The sequence below is a fragment of the Varanus komodoensis genome, unplaced genomic scaffold (assembly GCF_004798865.1).
Source record: "Varanus komodoensis strain SLA01 unplaced genomic scaffold, ASM479886v1 scaffold68, whole genome shotgun sequence".
In the NCBI taxonomy this organism is placed as follows: domain Eukaryota; kingdom Metazoa; phylum Chordata; class Lepidosauria; order Squamata; family Varanidae; genus Varanus; species Varanus komodoensis.
The window spans coordinates 515,518-539,890 of NW_025336321.1; the positions used below are offsets into that span (position 1 = coordinate 515,518).

The 24,373-nt window shown below is 40.5% G+C and overlaps 1 protein-coding gene across 1 annotated transcript in view; it reads left to right on the forward strand.

Moving 5' to 3' along the window:
• STK31 (serine/threonine kinase 31) overlaps positions 1-10,188 on the forward strand; it is a 39,532-nt gene extending 29,344 nt beyond the window's left edge. Inside the window, exons 17-23 of the mRNA XM_044450727.1 lie at positions 517-642; positions 2,203-2,328; positions 3,031-3,117; positions 4,100-4,249; positions 5,560-5,688; positions 6,120-6,188; positions 9,940-10,188. Coding sequence (XP_044306662.1) covers positions 517-642; positions 2,203-2,328; positions 3,031-3,117; positions 4,100-4,249; positions 5,560-5,688; positions 6,120-6,188; positions 9,940-10,188 — 936 coding nt within the window. The remainder of the gene's footprint in view (positions 1-516; positions 643-2,202; positions 2,329-3,030; positions 3,118-4,099; positions 4,250-5,559; positions 5,689-6,119; positions 6,189-9,939) is intronic.
• Positions 10,189-24,373: the final 14,185 nt, after the last annotated feature.

Genomic DNA, 24,373 nt, shown 5'->3' on the forward strand with positions numbered 1-24,373 from the left:
TGCCTTATAGCATCCTTCTTCATCCTAGTGCTCTGTAGATTTGTTGGACTAAGACCCCACCATCTATATTCCCATGCTATCTGGAGGGATGGGAATTGTAGTCCAACCCATCTGAAGGGTGCTAGGTTGAAGAAAACTGCTTTATCATAAGAGATTCTCCCTTAGGCTAAAATCCTCCTATTCTTAGTGTATATGAGGTTATTTCAAGAGTAATTCAACTCTAAAAGGATAGGAGCACCTTTTCCTTTCCTTGCCTCACCAGAAACCTACCATTCCATTTAGCAACACCATACCTGAGCCCTTCATAGCAAGCAAGGAAACATTTCAGGAGGATAAGAAAGAGAAGGAACCCCTTTTTTTCCCTCCCTTCTTTCCCCAGTCCCTGAATCCCAAACAGGTGTTATGAGGCATCTTTTCCAAGGTAATGTTTAGGTAATATGGTTTAATTTCACAATCAAGGTGTATTTCATTTGTGCAGTATTGAGATGTAGAAGGCAACTCATGTAATCTTTCCAGAACTCAGGTGGACTCCTGTCACTTAGCCTGGAGCGTGATCTTCTAGAAGCTGAACCAATGAAGGAACTGAGCACAAAACGACCTCTGGTTTGCTCAGAAGTTCAGGGCCAAAAAGTGCTCCTAAAGGTATACTTTGTAGCTCATTAAAAAAAACCTCTTGATAAATGTCAACTCAATGAAGCTGGATTACTTTCAGATTCTAAGATGCCAGTGTTACCATCTATTTATGTAAATTTTACTCTTGAGCTGAAACTGTATATTAAGTTCCTCATTGCCAACATCAGCTTTTCAGGTGCTTGAGCAGCTAAGGCACTGAGAACTTTTCCATCCTTGACCTTTGAGTTTGAAGAAATCAGTCTTCCAAGGCCAGTTTTCAAAGAGTGAATCATGATGGTTGAGGGGTTCTATCATCCTATTAAGCAGCTACTCATCATGTCTTCCTAGAGCAAAAGCTGGGGAACCTGTGTCCCTCCAGATAAGGAAAGACTGCAACTTCTGTCATTTCTGACTATTGGCCATGCTGGCAGGACTGATGGAAGTTTGCATCTGACAACTATTGGAGGGGCATAGTTTTCCCACTGCAGGCTTAGAAGAAGGTTTTAATTCTTGGCCAAACATTTAGAAACTATCCACACATTTGTTTTAGTTGCAGTCTACATCTCTGGGTAAATATAAAACCTTGCTGATACTTTTTGTACCAGTTTGTATCTGCCATTATTGTATGACAAATGAGCAGTGCAATATTAATGCAAGAATTCAATAAATGATACATAGAAGTTGTAGTGTTATTGGTAGCCTAAATTTGGGTAGGGGCAACACACAGCCCTCAGCTTTCCCCACCAAAATGTGCTGTTACAGTGGCTAAAAAATGCCAGTTTGTTCCTGAATTTTGGCAGCAAATCACTATGAAGGCTTAAAAAGAACATGTCATACTTATATTAAACATGTTAATTTTGGCAGAACATTGTTTTTCTTTTGCTACTGCCACATTTTGATAGTGCAGCAGCAGGTATGCAGCCTGTGGACGGGTCTGGGTGTGCGTAGAAAGTAGTTGTCTACCCTGTCCTAAGTAGTCCTGGGTTTCATCCAGTGTGGCTACCAATAACCTTTTGAACTTGGATTATGGGGGCAGGAAGAGCACAAAGGCAGGATTTTACTTCTGTGCTTCCCTTCCCTCAAGAGTACATAGACAGCAAAGTTTGGATGTCAAAGTGTTTTACATCCCCTTGCAAAGAGTAGCTGGGGCACCACCAGGATGCTTTGCATCTTGGTGGAGTCTTGTTCTTCTCCTCCTTCCAGAAGATCCCCTCCCATGCCAGTTTCAAAGTCACACTTGTGACTTCAGAGCTACAGTTGGCATAGACAGCACTTTGCTAACTGTAAGGGATGAAAGAGGGTGCTTCCAAGTCAGTACCTCAGCTCCAGTCCCAAAGCCCTTTTCTGGAGATTGGGCCTTGAATGTTTCTGTGGGTTTCTAGATAGTGTCTAGTGGTTATAGGATTATGCTTTTAATGCTTAAAAGGTAAATTCTAGTAAATATGTTGCATCCATAATCAATTCTTGTAATATGACAACAAGCAATCTGGCAGACAGTCCCTGAGATTTTTTATAGTTTAGTGGGAAAACAATGCAATAATGTAAAGGTGAAGGCTTTCAATTAATACCTTAATTTATTTACCATCTTAGGGGTATACTGTGGATATGAATACTGAAACAAGAGTGATAGAAAGAGCAGCAAAGTATCATAAAGTCTGGAAAGAATTGAAGGAGGAATCTGGTTTAGTGCAGCTAATGTTCCTGTTTTTATGCAAGGTGAGTTATAAACTGGTACACTCTCAATTATGTAACTGAAACAGTTTGTGTAAAAGGCTTATATGGTAACAGCTTCAACAGGTAAGTGTTTTCATGCCAAATAAAGTACCATGCCTATTTTTGTTAAGGATGATCCTTTAACCCCATTGCTTCCCCCCAGTAAAGTGGTACCTCGGCTCACGAACGCCTCAGTTCACGACCAAATCAGGTTGCAAACAGAAATTTCATAAAAATTTTGGCTCAGGTCACCAACTTGGCATCGGGTGACGATCGCAAATGCACTCGCCTTCCCTGCATGGGCGCGATCATGGTTGTGCTGGGAGGAGAGATGGCCACGCTTGTGCTGGGGGGAGATGGCCGCGATTGCATCTGTGCCTGCCCCCCCCCGTGCGCCCGCGATTGCGCCTGTCTCCCCCCATCCCCCCACACAATTGCTGGGGAGGGGGAGATGGCTGCAATCTTTGTTGTTGTTTGTCACTTTGCTTCAAATTTTTGTGAGTAAAAAAATAGTTGTAGAACGGATTAACCTTATTTACATTGACCCTTATGGGGAAATTTGACTTGGCTCATGACTAATTTGGGTCATGACCAGAGTCCTGGAACGGATTAAGTTCGTGAGCTGAGGTACCATTGTAATTATAGAAATGTTGCATGCATTATGCCCCAACATGCTTTGCTTTCATTCTGTTTCTGTTTCTTAAGTCTGATCCTGTGGCATATCTGATGGTCCCTTATTATGCTGGTGCAAGCCTGGGTGCTTTGCAGACTACTGCGCCTTTAAACTCAAGGGTAAGTGATAGGATATTGTGTGTGTGCACATATTTGTTTGCAAGGTGTATGTAGAGAAAGATTCACTCAACTCCTACATCTGGCTACTTCATTGTATCAAGCTGTGAATCTAGTTTAGGGTTTAAAATAAGGCATTGAGAAATGGATTTTGAGCCACAGAAAACTCATTGGCAACTGATTTTTATGAACTTTCTATAGACACTTGGTGCTCTCTTCTTGGCTTTGGGCCAAGTTAGATTGCTTTTCTGTGCTTCTTTCAAAAAATATTTGCAGTTTAATGTATATCATGAGATTTGCTGAAGCTTCCTCTCCTTTATCACATGTTCATAAGCAATGTAGTTGATAAAGCATTACTACCTCCCTGTCTGTCTTGGGTTTGGATGAAAAGTTTCATATCATTCTGCTTCCTGTTGGTCAGTCCTAAGTTCCCTCTAACCCTTGGAGTCAGCAATTGGAAAACATAGTGGGGGTCTGCTTCTACTTCTCATAGTCTTCTGTGGTTGAGGAGAGGTGGACAGGTGAAGTGTGGACTGGATGTGCTTTCCTTGTTTCTGCCTCTCAGAAGCAGGTGGGAAGAGCTTGTCTTCTACTGGGGCTCAAGGAGTAGTTGTGCCAAACTAGATATGAAGGTTCTGTGTATGGGCCTTCTGACCCCTTCTTCCTGCCTCAAAAGCATTTTAGGTGAGATGTTTTCCACCAAAATCTAGAGGAATTTATTGAGGTTTAATCCTAACCTGGGAATATTTAATGTCACAATGCAAGAACTTTGCAGAACAGCCTTTGTGTCTTGCATCATGATTGGTGACATAATACTTCCAATGAGTATGTGTTACAGCATTCCTGAAAGGTTTATGGAATGCTGGATAGAGAATACTGGGAGTTGTAGTCAAACATTTCTGGATGGCACCAAGTTGGAGAAGGCTGGCATAAGGAAACATTCTAGGATTTTTCACTTAGACCTTTCCTAATCATTTTTAACTAGGAAACCTTGAAAGTCATGAAAGGAGTAGCTCGGGGTTTACATACACTACACAGAGCTGGCATAGTGCATGGGTCAGTACATAAAAACAACGTATTTGCATTAAACAGAGAACAAGGAATTGTTGGAGAGTTTGACTTCACCAAATCAAAGGTAAAGAAATAGACTCTTTGAAAAAAATGAATCATGTTACTAATTACAATCATTATTTGTTCAGGGTTTTTTGAGATGATGGGTGCTTCTAGATGCAGGGGTTTTGTCACTGCCAAAAGGAAGGCACTGCACAGCCACTCTGTCTTTTTCTCTTTACTGGATTTTCTGGTAAGCAAAAAGATAGAAAAAGAGGTGAGAAAACATGGGAGGATCACAATTAGAAGATGGTATCTGCCAAATTCAGAGGCTTTCTAGTTAGGTAACTCTTGCAGATAGTGTGGTGGTCTGCTGTTTAGTGTTGCTATTATGCCATTTAGTCCATGTGGGGTACAACCTTTGAAGTACTGGAAGCTACCCAAATGGTTCAATTACAACTTCTTTATGTAAAGTTGGTTGCCAATATTTTTGCAAACCTAGAATAACTGGTGCAATTCTAAGCAATTGGTGATAAATGGAGTGGTGGGGGTGATTGCTTCAGCCAGGTTTTGCTCCCATTAGTTTGTTGTCACTGTAATCTTCTTTTTCCCAATATTGTAGGGTTTTAATCATAGAAGATAGATAGGAGCGTTACATGTGCAGCCTTGGTAGCATGATTTTGTTCTAGAATTGAACTGAGCTCTGGGAGATAGACAACTTACAAGAGTTAAATAGCCCACAAATTGGCAAAGTTTTGGGTCATCTGTGAAAAACAAGAAGAGACAGAGACAGAGTGACCCTACTAAATGCAGAACCTTGCTACAAGTAATGCACTTTGCATTAAGCGCATCATTTGTTCTTGAGTACAGGACTTTTCATTCTTGAAGTAGCCAGTGTGGGCCTCCTAATCTGAACCAGGACCCTATCATGGTGAGTAGGGCTGAAGAAAAAACTCTCATTGAAGTTGATGAGAACTTCCCCCCAATGCAAATATCCAGATCCAGATTGGGACCACAGTAGGGAGACTGTAGGGTGCTGGTCCAGACTGGGTGTGGTGGGACACACTTACTGTTTCTAAAAGAAAAAAACATGTGCTTAGAGGTAAAATGTGATTAATGTAAGTTGTAGTTTCAAAGTTACTAACCTGTTAATCATTGGAGAAAGAGCAAGAGAGCTGTAGTCAGCCCGCCAGTCCCACTCTACACTGGAGATAGATAAGCCACGGCCATGTGCAGTGCCTAATAGATGAATTGACTGATTCAGAGTCCCTTCATGGGGTAGGAAAGCTTTCTCTGCTGCTGTGGACAGTAGCATCAACCTTCCATTTATAGTGGAGGTACAAAGGAAGGTTCCATAGTGGAAGCTCAGGTTGTGTGATGTTTAATTTGTTGTAGGCTCAGCGTGCTTTGTTGAATTCGATGGCACTAGATGACTACAGCTTAATTTGCCCTGAGTTAAAACAGGGCAAACATCTACCTTCTCCAGCTTCAGATATGTTTGCTTTTGGTTGCCTGCTTTGTTGGGTATGTAATTCTTCCTTTATCAATACATCTAATTCATGAGAAAACCCAGCCAGTACTCCTGAATCATTATGGGAAATGTTTGCCTCTTTCAATTTGAGATATGGAATTAAAGTAGAATTGCCATTTTTATAACTAGTTAAAAACTACATTTGTTCCTCCATCTAGAACAATCTATATTGTATTTCCTTTGTTTTGCTTCTTGAGTCATCTACAGTTTTAAGTCAGGGGTTTTAATTTTTGCTCCATTTTGGGCTTGAAATGCGATTGTCATTGTTTTCTGTAACCTGTGTTAAATCCTTGGTTTAATGTCTTTGTTGTTCTTCAATCTGGGAGGGACAGTTGAAGACTGATGGAATACTCATAATCACAAGAAAGTTCAAGTTTTATGGAACTATATTTGATATAACTTTGTCACCTTTCAAAATTTCCAGCTGTTTATTGGAAACCAAGAGATTGAAATAAACAAAGATGGAACTCCTCAGATGGATGGCTTTGATATGGTATGTTTGTTTTCTTACCTGTGTGAAATAATTTAGATAATGGTGCAATATTGGTTAAATGACTTCAGTTAATGGATATAAAATAATCCAACTCCAGATATTTAAACAGTGTAGGTGCAAGAAGACTTAATGACTATTAATACAGAGAGGGCATCTATTTATTTCCTCTGTGTAGTTGTTAAGAAAATGGAATACCTTTGGACAGTATTACAGATAGAGAATAGCATAATGCTCAAGTATAACTGAGCAATTGTAGTATTGTTCATAGTCATGATAATTATATATTATCTCCAGCATTGGAGGCAGTGGGGCTTTAAGTACCGTGGCAGGGGCAGGCAACCTGCTGCACTCAGGTCTTCCTTGTACAGTTCCCACAGGTATGCACTAGTTCTGGGAAGGTGAAACTGGACTAAAATTAGCAAGGGACTGGAGAAATTCCCATGAGGAGGATTACATTTGGGACTTTTTAGAGATGTTAGCAAAAGAGTCAGTATGGGTGGGTGGACATGATAGAGGTGTATAAAATTATGCATTGTGTGAAGAAAGTGGAAAAGGAGAGTGTAATGATTTAAAGTGTGTCTTCCTTTAAATGTTGGTAAGCTTCAGAAGGGCAAGGATGTTAAAAGAGGGGGATGAGTGAAAAAGGTGATTGGTTGGTGTTGGTGCATGGGTGGAGCTTGGAAGTGTGTGAGGGGAGAGGGGAGAAAGAAGACAGAAAGCTTATTAGCCTATCAGCAGTTAACAGGTGTGTACAAACAAAATATAGGCATGTACTTGTGACAGAGTGGCATTTTTTTCTTTTATATTATCTTAGAACCCAGTCATCCAATGAAGCTGCATGGTGAGAAATTCAGGACAATTAAAAGGAGTTACTCTTTCACACAGTGCTTATTTATACTCTGGAATCCCTGAGGTCGGGGCAAAGGCCATAGCTTAGTGGTAGAGCACATGGCTCCATGGCAGGATATTCCAGTTTTATATATTATACCTGTTTAACAGTAAATCACTTGCTAATGTTGTGTGTGGGTGGCCCAGTCCATATGCTGATCATACCTCAGTTTGTACACTCTGCACCCACCTTCAGATTCCCGATTGACATTAAATGTAATTGGCAGTGATGCTTAAATTGGGCAAGGGATGGTTAGTGGAAAATATAGCTCACCTCCAAATTGGAATTTGCCAGGTGAAGTGTAGTCATAGTTTGTATGGACTATGTATGTTTGGATGAGGGAACAAAATGCAGAAGGTTGGTGTATGACCCTGACATCAGAACTAGTGTTGGGCATGATCTCTGAACTGGGGCAGTGCAGAACAATTCAGATAGCCTGATAGTTGGTAAGTATTATCTTGTGTTCTTAAAATATTGTAAAGTTTTTTGTCAGTCAGTCAGGTTAATTTTCTGGGCAATTAAGTTGCCCTATGCATTTATCATATTTATTTGTTAGATTTATTAAATGCCTCATAGAACAATTTCTTTTGAGACATTTACAAATTAAAAAATACAATTAAAATACAATAAATCATTTACAATACCATGAAGCATGACAGTTCAAATAAACAGAAAGTTAGCCCAATGAATAAAATATAACACTGCTTACAAGAAGGAAAACTTGCATTAGGAACAGAAGTGGAAGCCAGATCACAGGATCTAATAACAAATTAACTCTCTACAAAACCTGGGAAATTAGAAGAGCCTTAGAAAAATGCATAGGAAGGTGAAAGTATTTGTAGGTTTCATATCTATTGTTGGTTTCATCTTACTTATCATTGTGAATAATTTTGGAATTTTAAGATAGGGCAAAGGCTATAGCTTAGTGGTAGAACACATGGCTCAATCCCAAGTATCTCCATGAATGGTTGAGAGTTGCCTCTTATGTGAAAACATGGAGAACCATGGCTCATCTCCGTAGGAAGTTTTGAGCTGTATGTATCAAGGGACTGAAATACAGTAGCTTCCTACACTCCTCCCTAGCTTACGTACCTTCTACCTATTAATGTCTAATTTACTACTTTTCTATTATTTCATTTAGTTCTTTAGCTTTACAAGCTATCAGCCCTAAATAAGGAGTGAGCAACTTCAGTAGGATGGTGGTTCACATTCCTGCTCACCCCTAGAACTTTCTTGGGGTCACACCTCATCCCTGCTGGAATTGCTGGGAAATCTTCCACCAGAGAAGCAAGTTTGCAAGGAAACAATACATCTTGGGAACACATTCAATTGTATGCAGAATCACTGAAGAAATCATAATAGATTACCCTCACATTTTCTCAATCAGTTTCCACCTAGACCAGAAAATACTTTCCCCACTAATTTTCTGTAGGCCTGACTATTGCTGAAAGATAGAAGAATAGTTTAACCAATTGTAATTTGTAAAGTTTCCCAGTTGATCTGGGAGAACTACCCCTTGAAGCTCCACCAATAGAGCCTCCAGCCTCCTTCCCAGCAGTTCAGGAGTGTGCAGTGCCAGGCATAGTGTAGGGCACCTGCATCCAGCACCTGGATGCATGCTAGTGTGAGGTGGGAAGCTGTCGGGAGTGAGTGGTAGTATGTGGGCTCAGCTGTAGGGTAGCAGAGCTCATGCACCGGCAGAAGTGACCACTAGCTTTGATTAAGGCCTGGGATGCTTTTCTTTGTGGCATGGCCACCCCTTCCCTGTGATGCTGTAGAAATAGTGGTGTGGCCCTTGTGCAGAGGGCTGGCTCTGGGGTTGGGTGGAAAGAGAGAGAGTCAATGGCAGATCGAGGAATGTACAGCATGGCATGGGGGAGGGGTGCCAGCCAGAGCCCCCTCTGTGTGTGATGGTGTCAGCAGAAGTAGGGGAATCAGCTTCTGTGGGTGGGAACTCAGGCCACTGGATGATGTTGGCTGCAGCCATGGTATGGGAGGGTGCAGGGGAGGGCAAGGCCTGTCATAAAGATGCCCTCCATGAGCCTGACTGAAAGGGTGGATGGCCAATGATGTCATGTATGAGTCCTGTGTACAGTGAAGTGCTGGAAGATCTGCAGCAAGGGAGGGACAGGGAAGAGGTGTATGTGTTTGTGGATATTACTGGCCCCCGCACCCCCAGACTGCTGCTTTATGTATGTTGCTGTGTGTATGTGTAATATACTTGATATTTTGCCTGCAATTTTTTATTGTAAGCCACTTTAGGTTGATTTTTTTAAAAGGAATTTGGGTTTTGGGATGTTTGTTTTTAAATAACTACTTTCTGGAAGCATCAAAAGGTTCTGCTTTTGTACCTTTTGCAAAGTTTCAGTGTGAGGTCACATACCTCTGATTCCTGAACTGCTGTTTCCAACCCACAGGATTTGGAGAGGGGAGTTTGTTTGTTTATTTGAACATTTCTATGCCGCCCCTTGCCGAAGCCTCAGGGCGGCTTACAACACAATAAAATACAATAAAATACAAAAATAACAATATAAAATTAAAATTAACAATATAAAATAAATAAAAAATATAAAAGTGATGGTGGAGACTACAAATAAACCAAGCCCACCTTTTTGGCTTTCTCTGTCATATAACTGGTTCATGTAACTAGTCCATCCTCAGCCATGGCCATGCTGGCTGAGCATTTTGGAATTGCTGTCCAGCAGATCTGGGGGGTACCAGGTATGGGAAAGCTAATGAACTAGCCGGCTCATTATTAGCTTCAAGTTGGGTTAAAGTAGCTGTTAGGTTGAAATCTATTTTCCCTGATTTGCATGTTGACTTGCTTACACTTTCCCTCTCCCCACCCCCCATCTTTTAAAGGATCATAAAGTTAAATCTTTGCTCTTGAATCTCCTCTGCTATAATGATCGAATGACCTCTGAGCAGGTGCTGAGCGATGAATGTTTCCTGTTGCCTGAAGTGATTCCAGTTGTGTCAGAAAACGGATCAACTAAATGTGAACATGGAAAGGCAAGAACAGAAGATGAAATTTCATTGAGTGATGAGCAGAACAGCAAAATAGTACCATCAGAAAATGTAGAGCCTAATGGTTATTCAGAATGTGTTTAGAATGAAAAGTCAAAAGAAAGAGGATTAGCATAATTTGAGAATCTAAAAGTAGCATCTCTAGACTTGTAACTTTAAAAACTGTGGAAGATTACACAAGCACTACTGTATCTTGAAAATTTGTATGTATTTTCTGTTTTAGCCTTTTATGTTTATCTTTAAAACAAATTCAAATACTTAAAGAGTTGGCATCCAGGCCTGGAATAGTCTTTTAATTTCATTCTTCTTTTTCAGTAAAAAGTACAGAAATATAGTTACTCTTTTCCTTAATGCAAGGGAGCACCCCAAGTTCCCCTGCAAGGAACTGTTTCCTTTGAGCATAAAGAGCTGTTATATATATATATGGGTTGTAAGAGAAAAGTATCCTCAGCTTCAGTGATCTGATAGATGAACCTTTCAAGGGCTTACTGGCATTGGCGGTCCTGAAAATGTGCCATCTGCCAACTGGATGGCCAATCTGCAGATTAACCTTTTTTTAAACAATCTTCAAAAGGCTCACTTATCCACTACAGAAAAGACAAAGACCCATCAAAAGCTGGAAGAGTGTATTGTGTGTTATTTCAGTAATGTGATGATGGCCGGGTTTGTTGTTTGCCCACATTTTGATGTGAATGTTGCAGAAATGCTTCCAAATGGAACTTTGATTTCTTGCATTTACTGGTGGAAGAAGTCTTCCAGCCCTTTTCAGTCTCATTTCAGAAAAATGACATGTTCAGCACTTAACACTTACTTGAATAAAGTTTTGAAGCATGCCCACAGTTTATGCTTTGTGTAAAATCTGTGAGATTTCAGAAGCTATCTGTGAAAGCTTTCAGCATACTTTTCTAAAAGATACTGGTGTTTCTTTTTCAGTGACTGAGCTGTCCACAAGGTGATGCTCTTGACTTGGTGCTTTTGAGCAATATTATGATGGTTCAGAAACATTGTGGAACATAAGTTTGGATTAAGAGTGTGGCAGATAAACCATTGACAGCTAATACTTGTTCATCTTGTCAGGCATGAGCTGGTAATCTGTGGATGGAGTGGTATGTGTTTTTGCTTTGGTCAGCAAGAGACAGAATCCATGCTGGAATCAGTTAGGAACTACCCCGTTAGAGGCCATGTGAGTTCAATAGGAGGCTAGCAAGAAACTATGCAGTCCATCTAAAACTGGTATTTTCTTCTCATGTTTTCTCACATCCTTGTTGTCAGTAATTTAAGAAGGAATGGGTAAGGTGTGGTCATCCAGACACTTGAAATGTAGCTTCCATTGTCCCTAATCAGTATATGCAATAGTGAGGGATGACAGGAGTTGTATTCTACCAACATCAGGAAGACTATATCTTCCCCATCCCTGCTTTAAGATGCTGATGTTCCTTTAAAACGTCTCCATCAATAAGGAAAACTGTCAAGACTGGAGTATTCTGAGGAAGTAAAATCAGTGGAGCAAAGAGAAATTGCAAGATGGAGAGTGAATATTACCTCGTACTGATTTAATATTTGCAAGACTATAATAAAGGAAGAGGATACTGGGAAATCTAATGTATGTTGTACTGTGGTAAGCAGTAGGCTAGTATGTCCTACCCTGTGTTCCATGCAATCTGAATTTGGGTTCTATGACAAAATTTCAAGGCTAGCAATATTTTAGTTTTTTAAAGAAAAAGAAATAGTGTATGCATCCAGAATACTTAACTGAATAGCATTTAGATTAATAGAGGCTCTTGTTGTGACATGGCCTTCGGAAGGTCTCACTGGCTGCCACAAACTGGAGCCAGCAAAGAAGACAAAGCAACTCCTACTTCTGCTCAGGCCATTTCATTTAATTATGAGTTCTTTTATTCCAATTTGGTACCACCCAATAGCCAAAGCATTTTGGATGGTGCACAACATTATGAGTGAGCTTGAGAATACATGGGCCCAACAGAGCACAGCATTGGCTTCACATGGCTGGCACTCGCAGCCTGAGCCAGGCCTCAGGATATAGAGCAAGAAAGAATTTGGAGCCAAGTTTCGGTCTCTTCTGTAGGTGGCAGCAGCAGACAGCTGAGCAGAGCGTGTGTTTATATTTTGTTTCTGAATTCTCTGTGTGTGCATGTGAGAGAGTTGGGGGGGGGGGGGGGGGCTGCAAATCTGGCAACCAATTTGAACCCTTCCAAACCCTCAGCAGACAGCAGTGGGAGGTAGGAAATGTTTCAATTTTTTTCTTTTTGCAGCTTGGGTGTAGCTTTAGTCTTAATATTTGTAAGGCTCTTGCTCTGTAAATTAATGTTCAGATGTTAGGGTGAAGCTGCATGATTTTAAATTATGCTTGGGGCTCTCATTTGCATAAATTTCAATCACTATTTAGGGCTTGATGCAGCTCTAGGCCCTGTAAATTGCATGGTGCCTGTGTGACTAAAGCTCCGTTCTCTTAGCAAAAATCCCTTCAACAAGTGATGATAGTTCTTGGGAGCACAAATCCATTTGCAGTGAAAGCCCAGCCACCTGGCTTAGCAGCACAAAATTATGAGAGTCTGATAGACTTGTTTTCCGATGCTCAACTGAAACAAAATTTAATGACTTACTGCTAAATAATTTTGAAGCAGCCTAATTCAGGAATATGTGAAAATGAGAAAACATGATGTTTGAGTGTTCCTTCCCTTTTCTGCAACTTACTTATAGGAATTTGAATTTTCATATTGCACAGTAACAAAAACATGATACACGCAGAAGCACTATGTTGCACCTGATCTGAAGATTCAGCTCTCCAACTTCATTTCTGTTAAATGAATTTGTGAAGAAAAGACACAACCTGCCGCACACATGCCCATTAACAAAAAACAAAAATCATACATATTTCTGGTAAAGCAGTTGAACTTTCTAGTTGTTTATTTTTATTTTATCATTGTTTGCTATAGGATTTCCATATTTTGCCTATATTTTTCATGTCAAAAAAACATTAAGGAATAACAAATCCCTTTAAAAAATATTGTCTGCCCTTTTGTATACAGAAAGGACACTAAACATTCTTCGTTCATCTGCTATTGCAATGATGTGTTTGGATGGCTTTGTATTTAGGTTTTAATATTTTAAACAAAGGGTTGCCAGCTGTCCAATCAGAAAGACAATTGTTACTTCAGATAAGTTTCTTTTGTTACTTGCTCATTATAAAATATAAATTTTTCCTCCACAAACCTGTTAAAACTAAAAAAGTTGGATGCATTTTTGAGCATTACATGTGGGATTTTTTTTTTTTTTGCTTTGAAAATTGGTATAATTTCCTGTATCTGGTTTGCTCCAAAACTTCTCAATTTCCTTTTATCCTGGGGGTATTCCATATCCCCTATATCACACAAACTTACATTCATAGGTCTCATCAAACTCTTTCAAGTCCCAAGTGTTTTTTGGCCAAATTAGGCAAAATATATACAGCCTTGAAAGGTTTTTTTTAAAGCACCCTCACTTGGACTTGCTAACCCTGTCAGGAGGTACTTAACTGTCTGCAACTACAATAAATGTATATAGGCCACCTGAGCAGGTTTAATTTCTAGTTTAGGCACATGCCTTTAGGGTGATTTTTCTGCTTCCACTGGGCTGTCTGGATAGAAAACAAAACATGTACCAAATTTGAAACAATATAAGGTGTAGCAACATTAATTGACTGACCTGGACCTTACTATATTATTTATTTATTTCAAGCTTTTATAGACCATCACGATAGTCATATGGCTCTTTGGATGGTTTATAGCAGTATAAAAGATCAGGCAAAACGCAAAAATCCATAAATGTTATCAACAAATTCAATAAATAAAGCATCAGGTAGAAGCACCAACTGACCTTGTACAGTGACTAGATTGAACACATATTTAAATAGTGATTTAAATTTTAAAATCCATACAATAACCAACCAACCTAAAATTAGAATTAAAAAATTGAATTTAAACTGTCAACAGTTAAAATACTCTGAAAATTGAGTCTTTGCCCAGTGCCAAAACATGCACAAGGAAGGTGCCTGATGCACATCTCTGGGGAGCTGATTCCACAAACTTTTGTTTTATAAACTTCTATTGTGAATGTTTTTTCAATTCCTCTGCATGATCAAGTTATTCTTTTGCAGGGATAGGCAACATCATGTTCTCCAGATACTTGGGACAACAACCTCCATCAGCCTCAGCCAGCATGGGCAATATTCAGGGGCCATTGTAGTCTAAGCTATCTGGAGGGTACTGGGTTGGTTACCCCTGCCCTGGAGAATGCAATTGCCAAGCCAACATAAGGAACATTTATCTGTTGTCTGTGCCAGGGCAGGAAATCTGAAAGAACCAGGATTTATTTGCTGAAAATGGTTCTGCAGTGTGCAATAGCAGGGAGAGGAAGTGAACCTCGAAACATAGTTAATCCCACATTAAAAGCTTTCAAGTGTATCATTCAAAACATCTATGATATGGTTGGTGATAGCCACTGTTTCCAAAAGATTGCCCTAATCACTTTTCTTTCACATTTTTGTGAATAAATCCTTCCTTACTGCATCTAGTGCAGCTAAACCATGGCATACAACAGATTTAGTGGGAACACTTAACTGAGGAGCCACTGCCATTACTTTATATTAGTTTAATACTTTGACAAGTTGATGATTTGAGTTGTGCTGTGGGGGGCGGGGAGAGTTGCATTTTATAGATTCTTCTCCCTTAAATGCTCCTTTTGTGCTTGTTATCTCACTAGAGTAAACTGCAAACCATAATCACAGTGGTGGAACATGAAAGATGTAAACAGTGACTTTTGGAATAGAAATCTTAGACTGAGTCACCTGTTATGTCACACTCTGCAGTGTCTTTTATGATTCATAAGTTTGTTCCTTACTATTTCTGTATGTCAGCAGTTAGGGTGACAAAAATGCCTCTAATGTAGTTTGTGGGAGCAACCACTTCTGCCCTGAAGAGATCTGTCCAATTACATGGTAGCAGTCAGAAGGGCTGTTGGTTGGTGTGGGCTGACTAACATTTTCCATATAGTTTCCAAGGCTTTTTAAGAATCATTGTCATTATCACCTGATGGAATTCTGAGGATCCTAGGTTTTCATTTGTAAACTGTTCTTAATGATAGAACATGGCTTAATAATGCATTGTAGTAGAAACCAAGCCCCTCAGTTTTTCCAGTTCATTAGCCTTTTCTCAAAGTTTTACCAAGAGTTTCATGCTCTTGATGTCAGAAGCATTTTGGCCCCCATAAATGAAAACCATATGCAAAATACGGACCTTAGCTGATCTCATCAGGTCCTTCTAGATCAGTCACTAAGTAAAGTGTATCGATCTGTTTCAGCTCCAGGCTTTGAAGACCCCTTGGGCAAGACTCAGCCAGTCTTGTCCTCTCACAAGCACTGTCACCAGCTACAATTGCTTCTGTCCCTCTTCCTCATCATTGCTGCCACTTGCTTTCTTGACAGGAAGCAAGTAGGTAGTGGAACTGACTGATTCTTTTCACTAGGTTATCTGGGCTAGAGTGAAAGGAGGTTTGCAGGTAGCAAGTTTTGTCAGTAGGCCCTTGCTGAAGTGTGGCTAGTGCCCACTCATCCTTGTGCTTGACCTTGGTCCTTACTGATAGCAGTCTACATCGAATAAAATAAATGTAATTATCATTTCAAATGCATTGTGAGGGGTATGGCTTTCTTAAAAACAATGGAATTCTTGACTTCGTTTAAACAGTATGAATTTAACGGTAATATAGTTCTTTTACCACTGTGAACCAACACACCTGTTGGAACATATATATGTCTAGTTGAAGAACCAAGTAAAACTTAAGTGTGAACTGCATTTGCAACATCTCTAGTGCCTATAGTTCTGATAAATCTATGAAGTCAGTATATTTTCCTGTCAGTTAAGCTTTGAAGCTTATGCTAATCTGTTATGTAAGCTTAATTCTGTGGAGGATTAACTGTAGGCATGGCAGACATCTTGATAACCAGTAGTAGCAATCACCGATGCAAGGAAAAATATAGTGAAAACTACCACTGTTTTTTGCATCACCAACACTTCCCATTGTGCACTTGGTAGCATGATATTTCCACTTCAGTTATGCAGCATAGGGCAGACTTACATGCACCTGTAAATTTTAATGTGTGTTGAATTCATGCTGTGAAGCTGTCCATCTGATTAATGTATGCTTTTGGGAAAAAACAGGGCTTAGAAATTATTGAAAACTTGAAGCAACTGAATCCAAACATTTAAGTGACTTAAGAGGAAATCATAAAATTGTAGAATTGGAAAGAGCCCATAAGGCCATCTGGTGCAACACTCTGCTCAGTCCAGAACTCTTAAGACTATCTGTGAGGGAAGTGAAAATATTGGGCAATTCTTTCATGCATCAAGCAAATGGGTGTTGATTGAAAAGACTCACTGTTGTTAGTATTTGACTATGCAAGGTTGAGCCATGATTCCCCTGCCTCTGATTGCAGTTCTACAGGAGGCATGAACTGCTTGAATTGTATTGCACTAAAGGTAGATGAAATCCCATGCAGAGCAGTCTTCTATAACTATGGTTAACTGTCCAAATGCCTAAACCATGACTTGCAAATCAGGATGTGAAACCACAGTTTGCAAATGATGTGTGTTAACCATGGCTCTGTATTGCATCTTCACTGAGCAAGCTGTGGTGGAGACAGTTTCCATGCCTACTTCGACTCTCTGCTTATAAAGTATTTCTTGATGGAGTATCTCTTAATAGAAAGCTGTTGGGGCAGGGCACAAAGCAATGTACCATGGTCAAGTATTATATCTGCAGCAAGCCAGCTTACAGGAGACTTACTGCAGATTCCTGTATTTGTGGGTTTTCTGTGCACCTGATTGGAAAGTGGGGAGAGTGCACTTCCCCACAGTGGCTTGGCAGTTGCCTTGAATTGGACATCTTTGTAGATTTGTTTTATTTGTATTGTAGTTCACTGTATTCTTTCACTGCAGACCAATGTGCATTTTAGTTATAAGCATCTATATTATTTTTTGGTCCTATTAGACTAATCAGGGCAGCCAGTCACTGATAGTTTTCTTTGATAAACTTGATAGTCCATCTGAGGCATAACAAAAGCATGTTAATAATCTGGAATTTCTTTCCAGCATTGGGGAGTTTGACAACAATTAGAATCTAGGTTGGAGAGGATTGAAGAGACTGACAGAAACCAATCAAATTCACATTCATTTTAATTTGTCAACTCTGCCTGCCTGTCTCTGCAACTTAAATTGAGGATGGTCAGAGCTGGAATGCAGCCCTGAAGTTGGCTGAAACACTGGCTTTGGGAATAATACAGGATCATTGGATTTGCCACCTGCTGTCGCAGTCTTGTTTCCCATTATCTTCTGTCTGATTATTTGTAAGCAAAATGGATCTTGTGAGGACATGGTACGTTCTGAGTGCTCTTTTTTCCAAAAGCAATAAAACCCTTTAGTGCAACTCTTGAATTTCTGACTGTTTGGGGAAGCTGGAGTGCTTAACATAATTTAGTTTGCCATATATACAGCCCATGATTGGGATGCATATTCCACTCCACAGTTCATATCTGAGCAGTAATTCATTGCACGGATCAATTCAGTATTCTACCAAGAGTCACTAGTGTCTTCACTTTCCCTGCACAGGATAGATAGTCCCTAAACAGATGGACTGGCATACTTGACTGTGGCTTATTCTAGGCTGCACAGCTCCCTGCTGCTGGAGGCTCAGTTTACTCCTCTGCTGTCCTTTCACTGGTAGACCAAGATCTTTTTATTCAAGCAGGCCTCTGGCATATAAGCAGGTTTTTTGGGTTAGATGTTCTTTTTATTTTATTATCATTTTATTAGTGTAGTTTAATTGACCTTGGATGTATTTGTTTTAATATTGTTTAATCAAGTTTTATTTATGATCCTAAGCTGCCTTGAGTGCTATATTTGTTAGCAGAAAGGTACGGTAAAAATTAACTAGCACAGTACTGACGAAAACGAAGTTGACAACTAGGCCACATTTTGCTGTCCACCCTGGCAATTTAGGTTCTTCATAGGGAAGAGACTCTCCATGGTTACCTTGGCCCACTGACTGAGAGAGCGGGTAGACCTGGATTTCTCCTCAAGAAATCCACCACTGCATGAGGAGATTGTTACACAGAAAGTTAGGACAGAGTCCTTTGTGGTCTTTCAGGAGAGAGCAACTAACTGAGATGTGTAGACCATCCAATTGTGCTTGATGAACATAAGCTCACCAGTATCCAGCAACTTAAGTAAGACTTATCCAGATATTTATTGCTAGGTACTCAAAATAAAACATTGGGAAACTTCCTTGAGACACGTTGTGTTTGAAAAGTTCCATGATGCGATACCATATGGCTGTTGGATTTCTGTGCAATTAATTTGTGGAATCTAGAAGGCTAACCCATTTTTCCTGATCATGTGAACAGATAAGACCAGGACCTCAACACCTGGAAATTAATCCCATTGTGAAGAAAAACAGGGAAAGGTTCTGTAATCACACAGAAATTGATACAGAGGGAGATTGGGTGGAATCTTTCTTTGTTCTACATTGAACTGTTAGGATGTCTCATTGTTTGTAATATAAGAATGTCATGTTACAATTCAGTCAATATTTATTTACTGACTTATTTATATACTACTCTATCGAAAATGATTTTGAATTGGTGATTGATGGAAGATAAAAAGAATGAAACATTAAATGTTTTGGCTTTTTTTTGAAAAAGCTAACCTTGGCTGTTAGTAAAGGAACAGTTCTTGAACTAAAGCATTTTTCAGGAGGCATGGAAATGCTGGTGTCTGCCTGACCTTCCGAGGCATGAAGATTGGCAGAAAGGAAGCTGGTGTTAGGAGTGAGAAAGATGCCTGCTTTGGGTGCACATTTTCCAGAGCTGCTGGGTGGTCTCCAGAAGAAGAAGGGGCAGAGGCACAGGAGGGGGCCTGGGAATGTGTCTCCCTGAGGCTCTGACATGAGAAAAGCAGAGATGTTTATCTCAAGACCAGACTCCCAAGGTGGGCAGACAGTCTCTGGGAATAATCAAGATGTACAGTTGGCGGGAGGGGACTTGGGGCAGGGGAGTTTTTCAGGCAAGACTGGCATGGCTCTTGACCCCATGATGTATTGCCAACAGATCGTCTCCAGTTCTGCTGAAAAGAGCAGCTCCCAGTGCTGAACTTTTGCATGTTGCATGAGCTTCAACTTCCAGACCAGCCTTAAGAGCAGCTTCACAGGCAGTGCATTGAAGTAATCTACTCATGCGGTTATTTGCGCCTGTTCCACTGTGGCCAAGCTGTTCTTATCCAGAGAAAGCTGTAGCTGGTAACCCAGCTGAAGCTGGTAAAAGGCACTTGGAGCCTCTATGACTACTTGGGTCTCTTATGACAATGATGGAGTAAGAGTTACTGCCAGACTATGAACCTGATCTTTCAGAGGGAGTACAACCACCTTCAGAGCAGGCAATCAGCATGTCTTCCGGACTCAGGGCTTCTGTCTTGCTAATATTCAGCTTCTGTTTGTTTATTTTAAAATGATATATCATAGCCTATAATTCAGTGTACAGCTCTCTGGGTGGTGTTCAATTTAATGGCCTTCATCTAGCCCACCACTGAATTGAAGCACTGATTAGTTTAATCAGTGAGCCAGTTTGAAATGTGTTTTCTGTCACAGCATATATGCATAAGGGGAAGCAGTAGCTCTCAGAGAAATAGCTCAACTTTTGAGGGAGCATGTCTCTCTGCATACACTTGCCTGACTGCTGAGGTGTTGAGGGACCCTTCTGTGTGTCTGGAGAGTGCTTTGCTACATGAAGCACAAGAGTAGTAGGAGGCAAACTGTTGCCCTCCATATCTTTTGGACTACACATTCTAGAATCCCTGACTATCGGGCATACTGTCTAGGACTTATGGGAGTTATAGTCAGAAACATCTGGAGAACATCAAGATGCCTAGCCCTGACCTACTGTGATTGGTAGCAGCTCTCCATGGTTTTAGGCCAGGGTTTTTCGCAACCTGACCTGGAGATACCAGGGATTCACCCCGGGAACATTCACATGCAAAACATGTTCTGCTACTGGGATTCAGTCCCCTTTCTATAATTTGTTTCAGTAGCAAGTTGTAGAAGAGTTGGCTGTTTTGTTATCATCAACCAGATTGCACTTTGTGTGTCTCTTAGGCCTTGTGAATCCTTGGCTTGTTTGTGAATCAGTTTTAAGTTCTCGCTGGGCAGCATGAATAGTCCAAGCAGTGTCTGTATCTCTGGTAGCCAGAATGGCATTCCCACATGATTAGAGCCTTCTTTTGATGTCGCCTTTCCTTTTCTCTCCCTTTGTTGAGTGCCATGCTTGCTATGCCAAATTGTATCAGTGGGAGGTAGAAAAAGATTTATAAAGTATCCCACTAGTCTGTGGCAAACATTTCTAAGCAAAAGCTGGGGGGCTGAATTATCTCTGAGTCACTATCAGAACACTAATTATTAGGAGGAAAGATAAGCTTTAAACAAATTTTCCCCATGTCTTTTCCCTCTCTCTCCCAAGAGAACTGACACCTTGGATTTCTCTAGCTCTGCTTATATTTCTTGTCCTTCCCACTCCCACTCCCAGTCACTTCCAGATTCTGTATTTTTCATGAGGTTCCGATCATTATTCTCTCTGCTTCAGTCTGTTTCTTCAGCTGATAAAAGCCCCATGTTTGCCATGGTACCTTTTGCAATGGAAAACTGCCATGATGCTGTTACAGTTTCCTTCAGGTGGAGAGTGAACAGCCTGAGGGTGACTTTAGGTAAGGGATAAGCAGTGGGAGATGGGTAGTCAACCCCTGAGAATTAAGTCTTGTATCTACTCAGGTGTTTGATGAAGGTAAAGATGGAAAGTTAAAGGTTGCCACAGGAAAGCAGAAGCATTTTCAAAAGGAATCTCTTAAAATGGGCCACTTCTTGTGCTTCCTCTCCAGGGAGTGTTAGCAAGGCAGCTATAAACAGTCTTCTCATTTTGGTATTTCTCCCTTCATACAGTTAAGAGATTTGACCTTGCTTTGTATGGGGGAAAATGGAATGAAGTATCCTGGAAAAAGGTATGGCTACTTCAGAATATACTACTATACTGCTGAGACTTCTTCATGACCCAGTGATGCAAATAATACTTAGGTTAAAATATGAGCTTGCAGGGAAAGTGCGCCACAGGCTGGCCTCATAAAAAGTGAAAGTCTGTGCTAAAGATGTTGATGTGGATTTGCTTTCCTTTGCTTGGGGGCATGACTCGGTTTCACTCCCAGGAGGCACTACCTTTTTGCTAGCTGCTCATGCAGCGTCATGCCACTTGCTCAGTGCAGCTGTTTCCCATCAAGACTGAGATGCTTACACAGAATTCCCCATACATTTCTGCATTACTGGCTGCATGTAGTTCTTTCTGCCAGGTTTCCAGGATGTTGAAGTTAGAGTAGTCCACTGAAGGTCATTCCTGGACTTGTTTACTCAGAACGTGAGTTGCTATGATTCATCTGCTGCACCCTATTTCTATGCACAAGGAAAGCACTTCTTTTATCAGCAGTCTTCATTTAATAAAGATAGAAGGTAGCAGAGCCACCATGAGCAACACATACAGTGTATGATTAAGGTGTGCATAAGCTTACAGCCATACCTCCTTAATTACGTTATTTCCAAGAAGGGCCTTTCAAACCTTGCAAATGAGCCTTAGCAAACTGTGCTCATGGCAAAATTCACCTAAAAACAATCACATCTACTTTTGTAAAGAAATATACCTGGATCTTGGAGGATTACTCTGCTTTTGTTCTGGACTTAGATACAGTTATATTTTATGGGGGAAACCAATTGTGAAAAGTAGAGTTGGAACCACTTTACACCTTCTCACACTTGACAGAGTGGCTCACCAAGTTTCACAAGCTGCTGGAAATCTGACTCTGTAGCATGTGTGGGGACTTGGCATGGATGAGATGGAGTAAAGTAAAATAGAGAAGAAAATGACATTTCAACCCTGAAAGGGGGAAATAGGAGCCCAGGGACAAATGGACCTTTCTTCTAGTGTAATAAGTGCTGCCCTGTGATCTGTCTAAAAGGCAACTGGAGTGAGATGTGTCTTGCTCTCTCTTTTTCTGCTGAAGTGTTGCTTTCTTGCTCTATCCTACTCTGGCCAGTCTGTCTCTCTTGAGGACCCATTTGTTGTCCTCTGGGAAAATTGTAAACGTCATTTCTTTCTCTTCCCAAGTGGTACAAGCAGTATCAGTGTCCCCCAATTTCCCTACAGGGTTTGGAATGGCAGAAAGAACTTTTTTTTGCTCTAGGGTGTTAGTTGAGAAAATATTGGACTGGGCTTTACTCCATGAGCAGTTAGAATATTTGTAAATGTTCCACAGCATTGCAGGAGCATGGCTTACTCTGTTTCTACCACCACACATAGAATAATCAATATAGTAAGCAAAAACGGGCTCAGAAAGGCTATCACCAGGTAATCAATTCTGAAATGTGTGCAGAGGGAGAAGTTAAAAGCCTGCAGAATTGAGTTTCTTTATAGGTGATTGCAGTACAACTGCAAGAAGAATTTGTAGAATTCATTGATAAAAATTAATTTTACAATAAAAATGATTTACAACCAAACCAAGAAACTAGCTGTTAGACCAAGACATGAAAGGACAACGAAAGGCATATAGAGATAATGTAGAAGAGCTAAGCAAATTCTTTTTGGTCAAAATTGCATCAATATTTTAAGAAAGATTTGCAGGAAGGATGAAATGACAGGGCTGTTAACCTGCCTTCTATCGCAAGTAAACTTAACTGTTTATAGTCCAGCTTTTAGGGCATAGTCCTTTAAAGATGGCTTACATAATCAAATGTAAAGTTTGTTTTACTTAAGCTACTTATAAGTTAGCAAAGTGCAAATTGATGGACAGGAAGTTCCATAACCTGCGAGATAACCACAGAAAAGCCTCTTTTGCCTGCCAGCTAAATCAACTTTACAGATCAGTCTACAAACAGGTCCTCTGAATTGGAACTTGGAATTGAAGCAGATGAGTATGGGTGCAGGCAGTTTGTCAAGTAACATGATGTAGTACTTGTATATAATATCAAAATTAGTGCCCCAAAGACAGACACCCAGGCCATGAGGCCATGTTACAAGGACAGGCTTCCAGGCCAGGGGCCATGTGGGGTAAGCTAGAGTTCAGGGACATAGGCTTACTACTCTGGACTAGCCAGTGTGAATGAGATGAGAATGAATGGTAAATAATGACTGGAATTCTTGCAGAGAGAAGGTCAGATGTACGGCATTCCCCTTAAAGAAAGGAGGCAAAACAACCCTGTAAGGAAGACTGTCATTGTCCTGAGAACCCTGGGAATTATCCCATCAATAGCAGTCAGCAAACACAGACAAAGAACTCACCACTTTACTCATAGAAAACAGTCACAGTCATGTAGCAGATAGCAATAGGTAAGGTCATCAAGAGCTATCAGGCACCCATCCAACAATTAGCATAAGTCTGGGAGCCCTCTCCTTCCCATAGAAGCAAGTACAGAGAGAAAGAGTATAAGAACCAGGGAGTTAGAAAGTAGAAATGTCAAGTTTTAACACAGACTTGGCATCCCAGACTGGAAAGTGGTCTTCTTGCACCCCTTCCTGTGCCTGCAAGGGACTTCTGCTGACATAGTCTACTGTGCAGGACACCCGACAGTACTAGACTAGTTCTCGTTCTCTCCCTCTCTCCCCCCCTCTCTCTCTCTCTCACAGCTTCTCTTTGTATGAGGCTGTTAAGCAGGAAGTTCTTTTTCTCTTTAGAAATACAGAGTAAGATTAGGATGCAATAAGAACATTTACTGTCTAGACAGCATGAGGTTAAAATTTTGTATCAGCTCACTGTTTTCTGCTGAATAAAGTTTGCTTTCTAAGTGTTGTGTGGGCATGTATATGGATGCAAAGCTAGGGTGCATTCTTTCTGGGAGAGCATGTGAAACACCAGCAAAAGATCCCAGACCTCTCAAGTGAAACTGGTGGGCAAGCACTTGGAATCCTTAGAAGGTATTACAATACATATAGATAGAAGTGACCCAACAGTTGCTGCAGACTTTAGTTTCCAGTAAGCCTTTTAATGTTTCTCCATCAAAGTCTGTGGTCATGCATTCAGTGGTTCAGCACAGCATTTTTATGAAAAGCGTTCCCTGGATTCTAACTAGCCATTTTGTTTGTATTAAATATGTGTATCCTTGCATATGTTCATGTACCTATTTGCTGACAAAATCT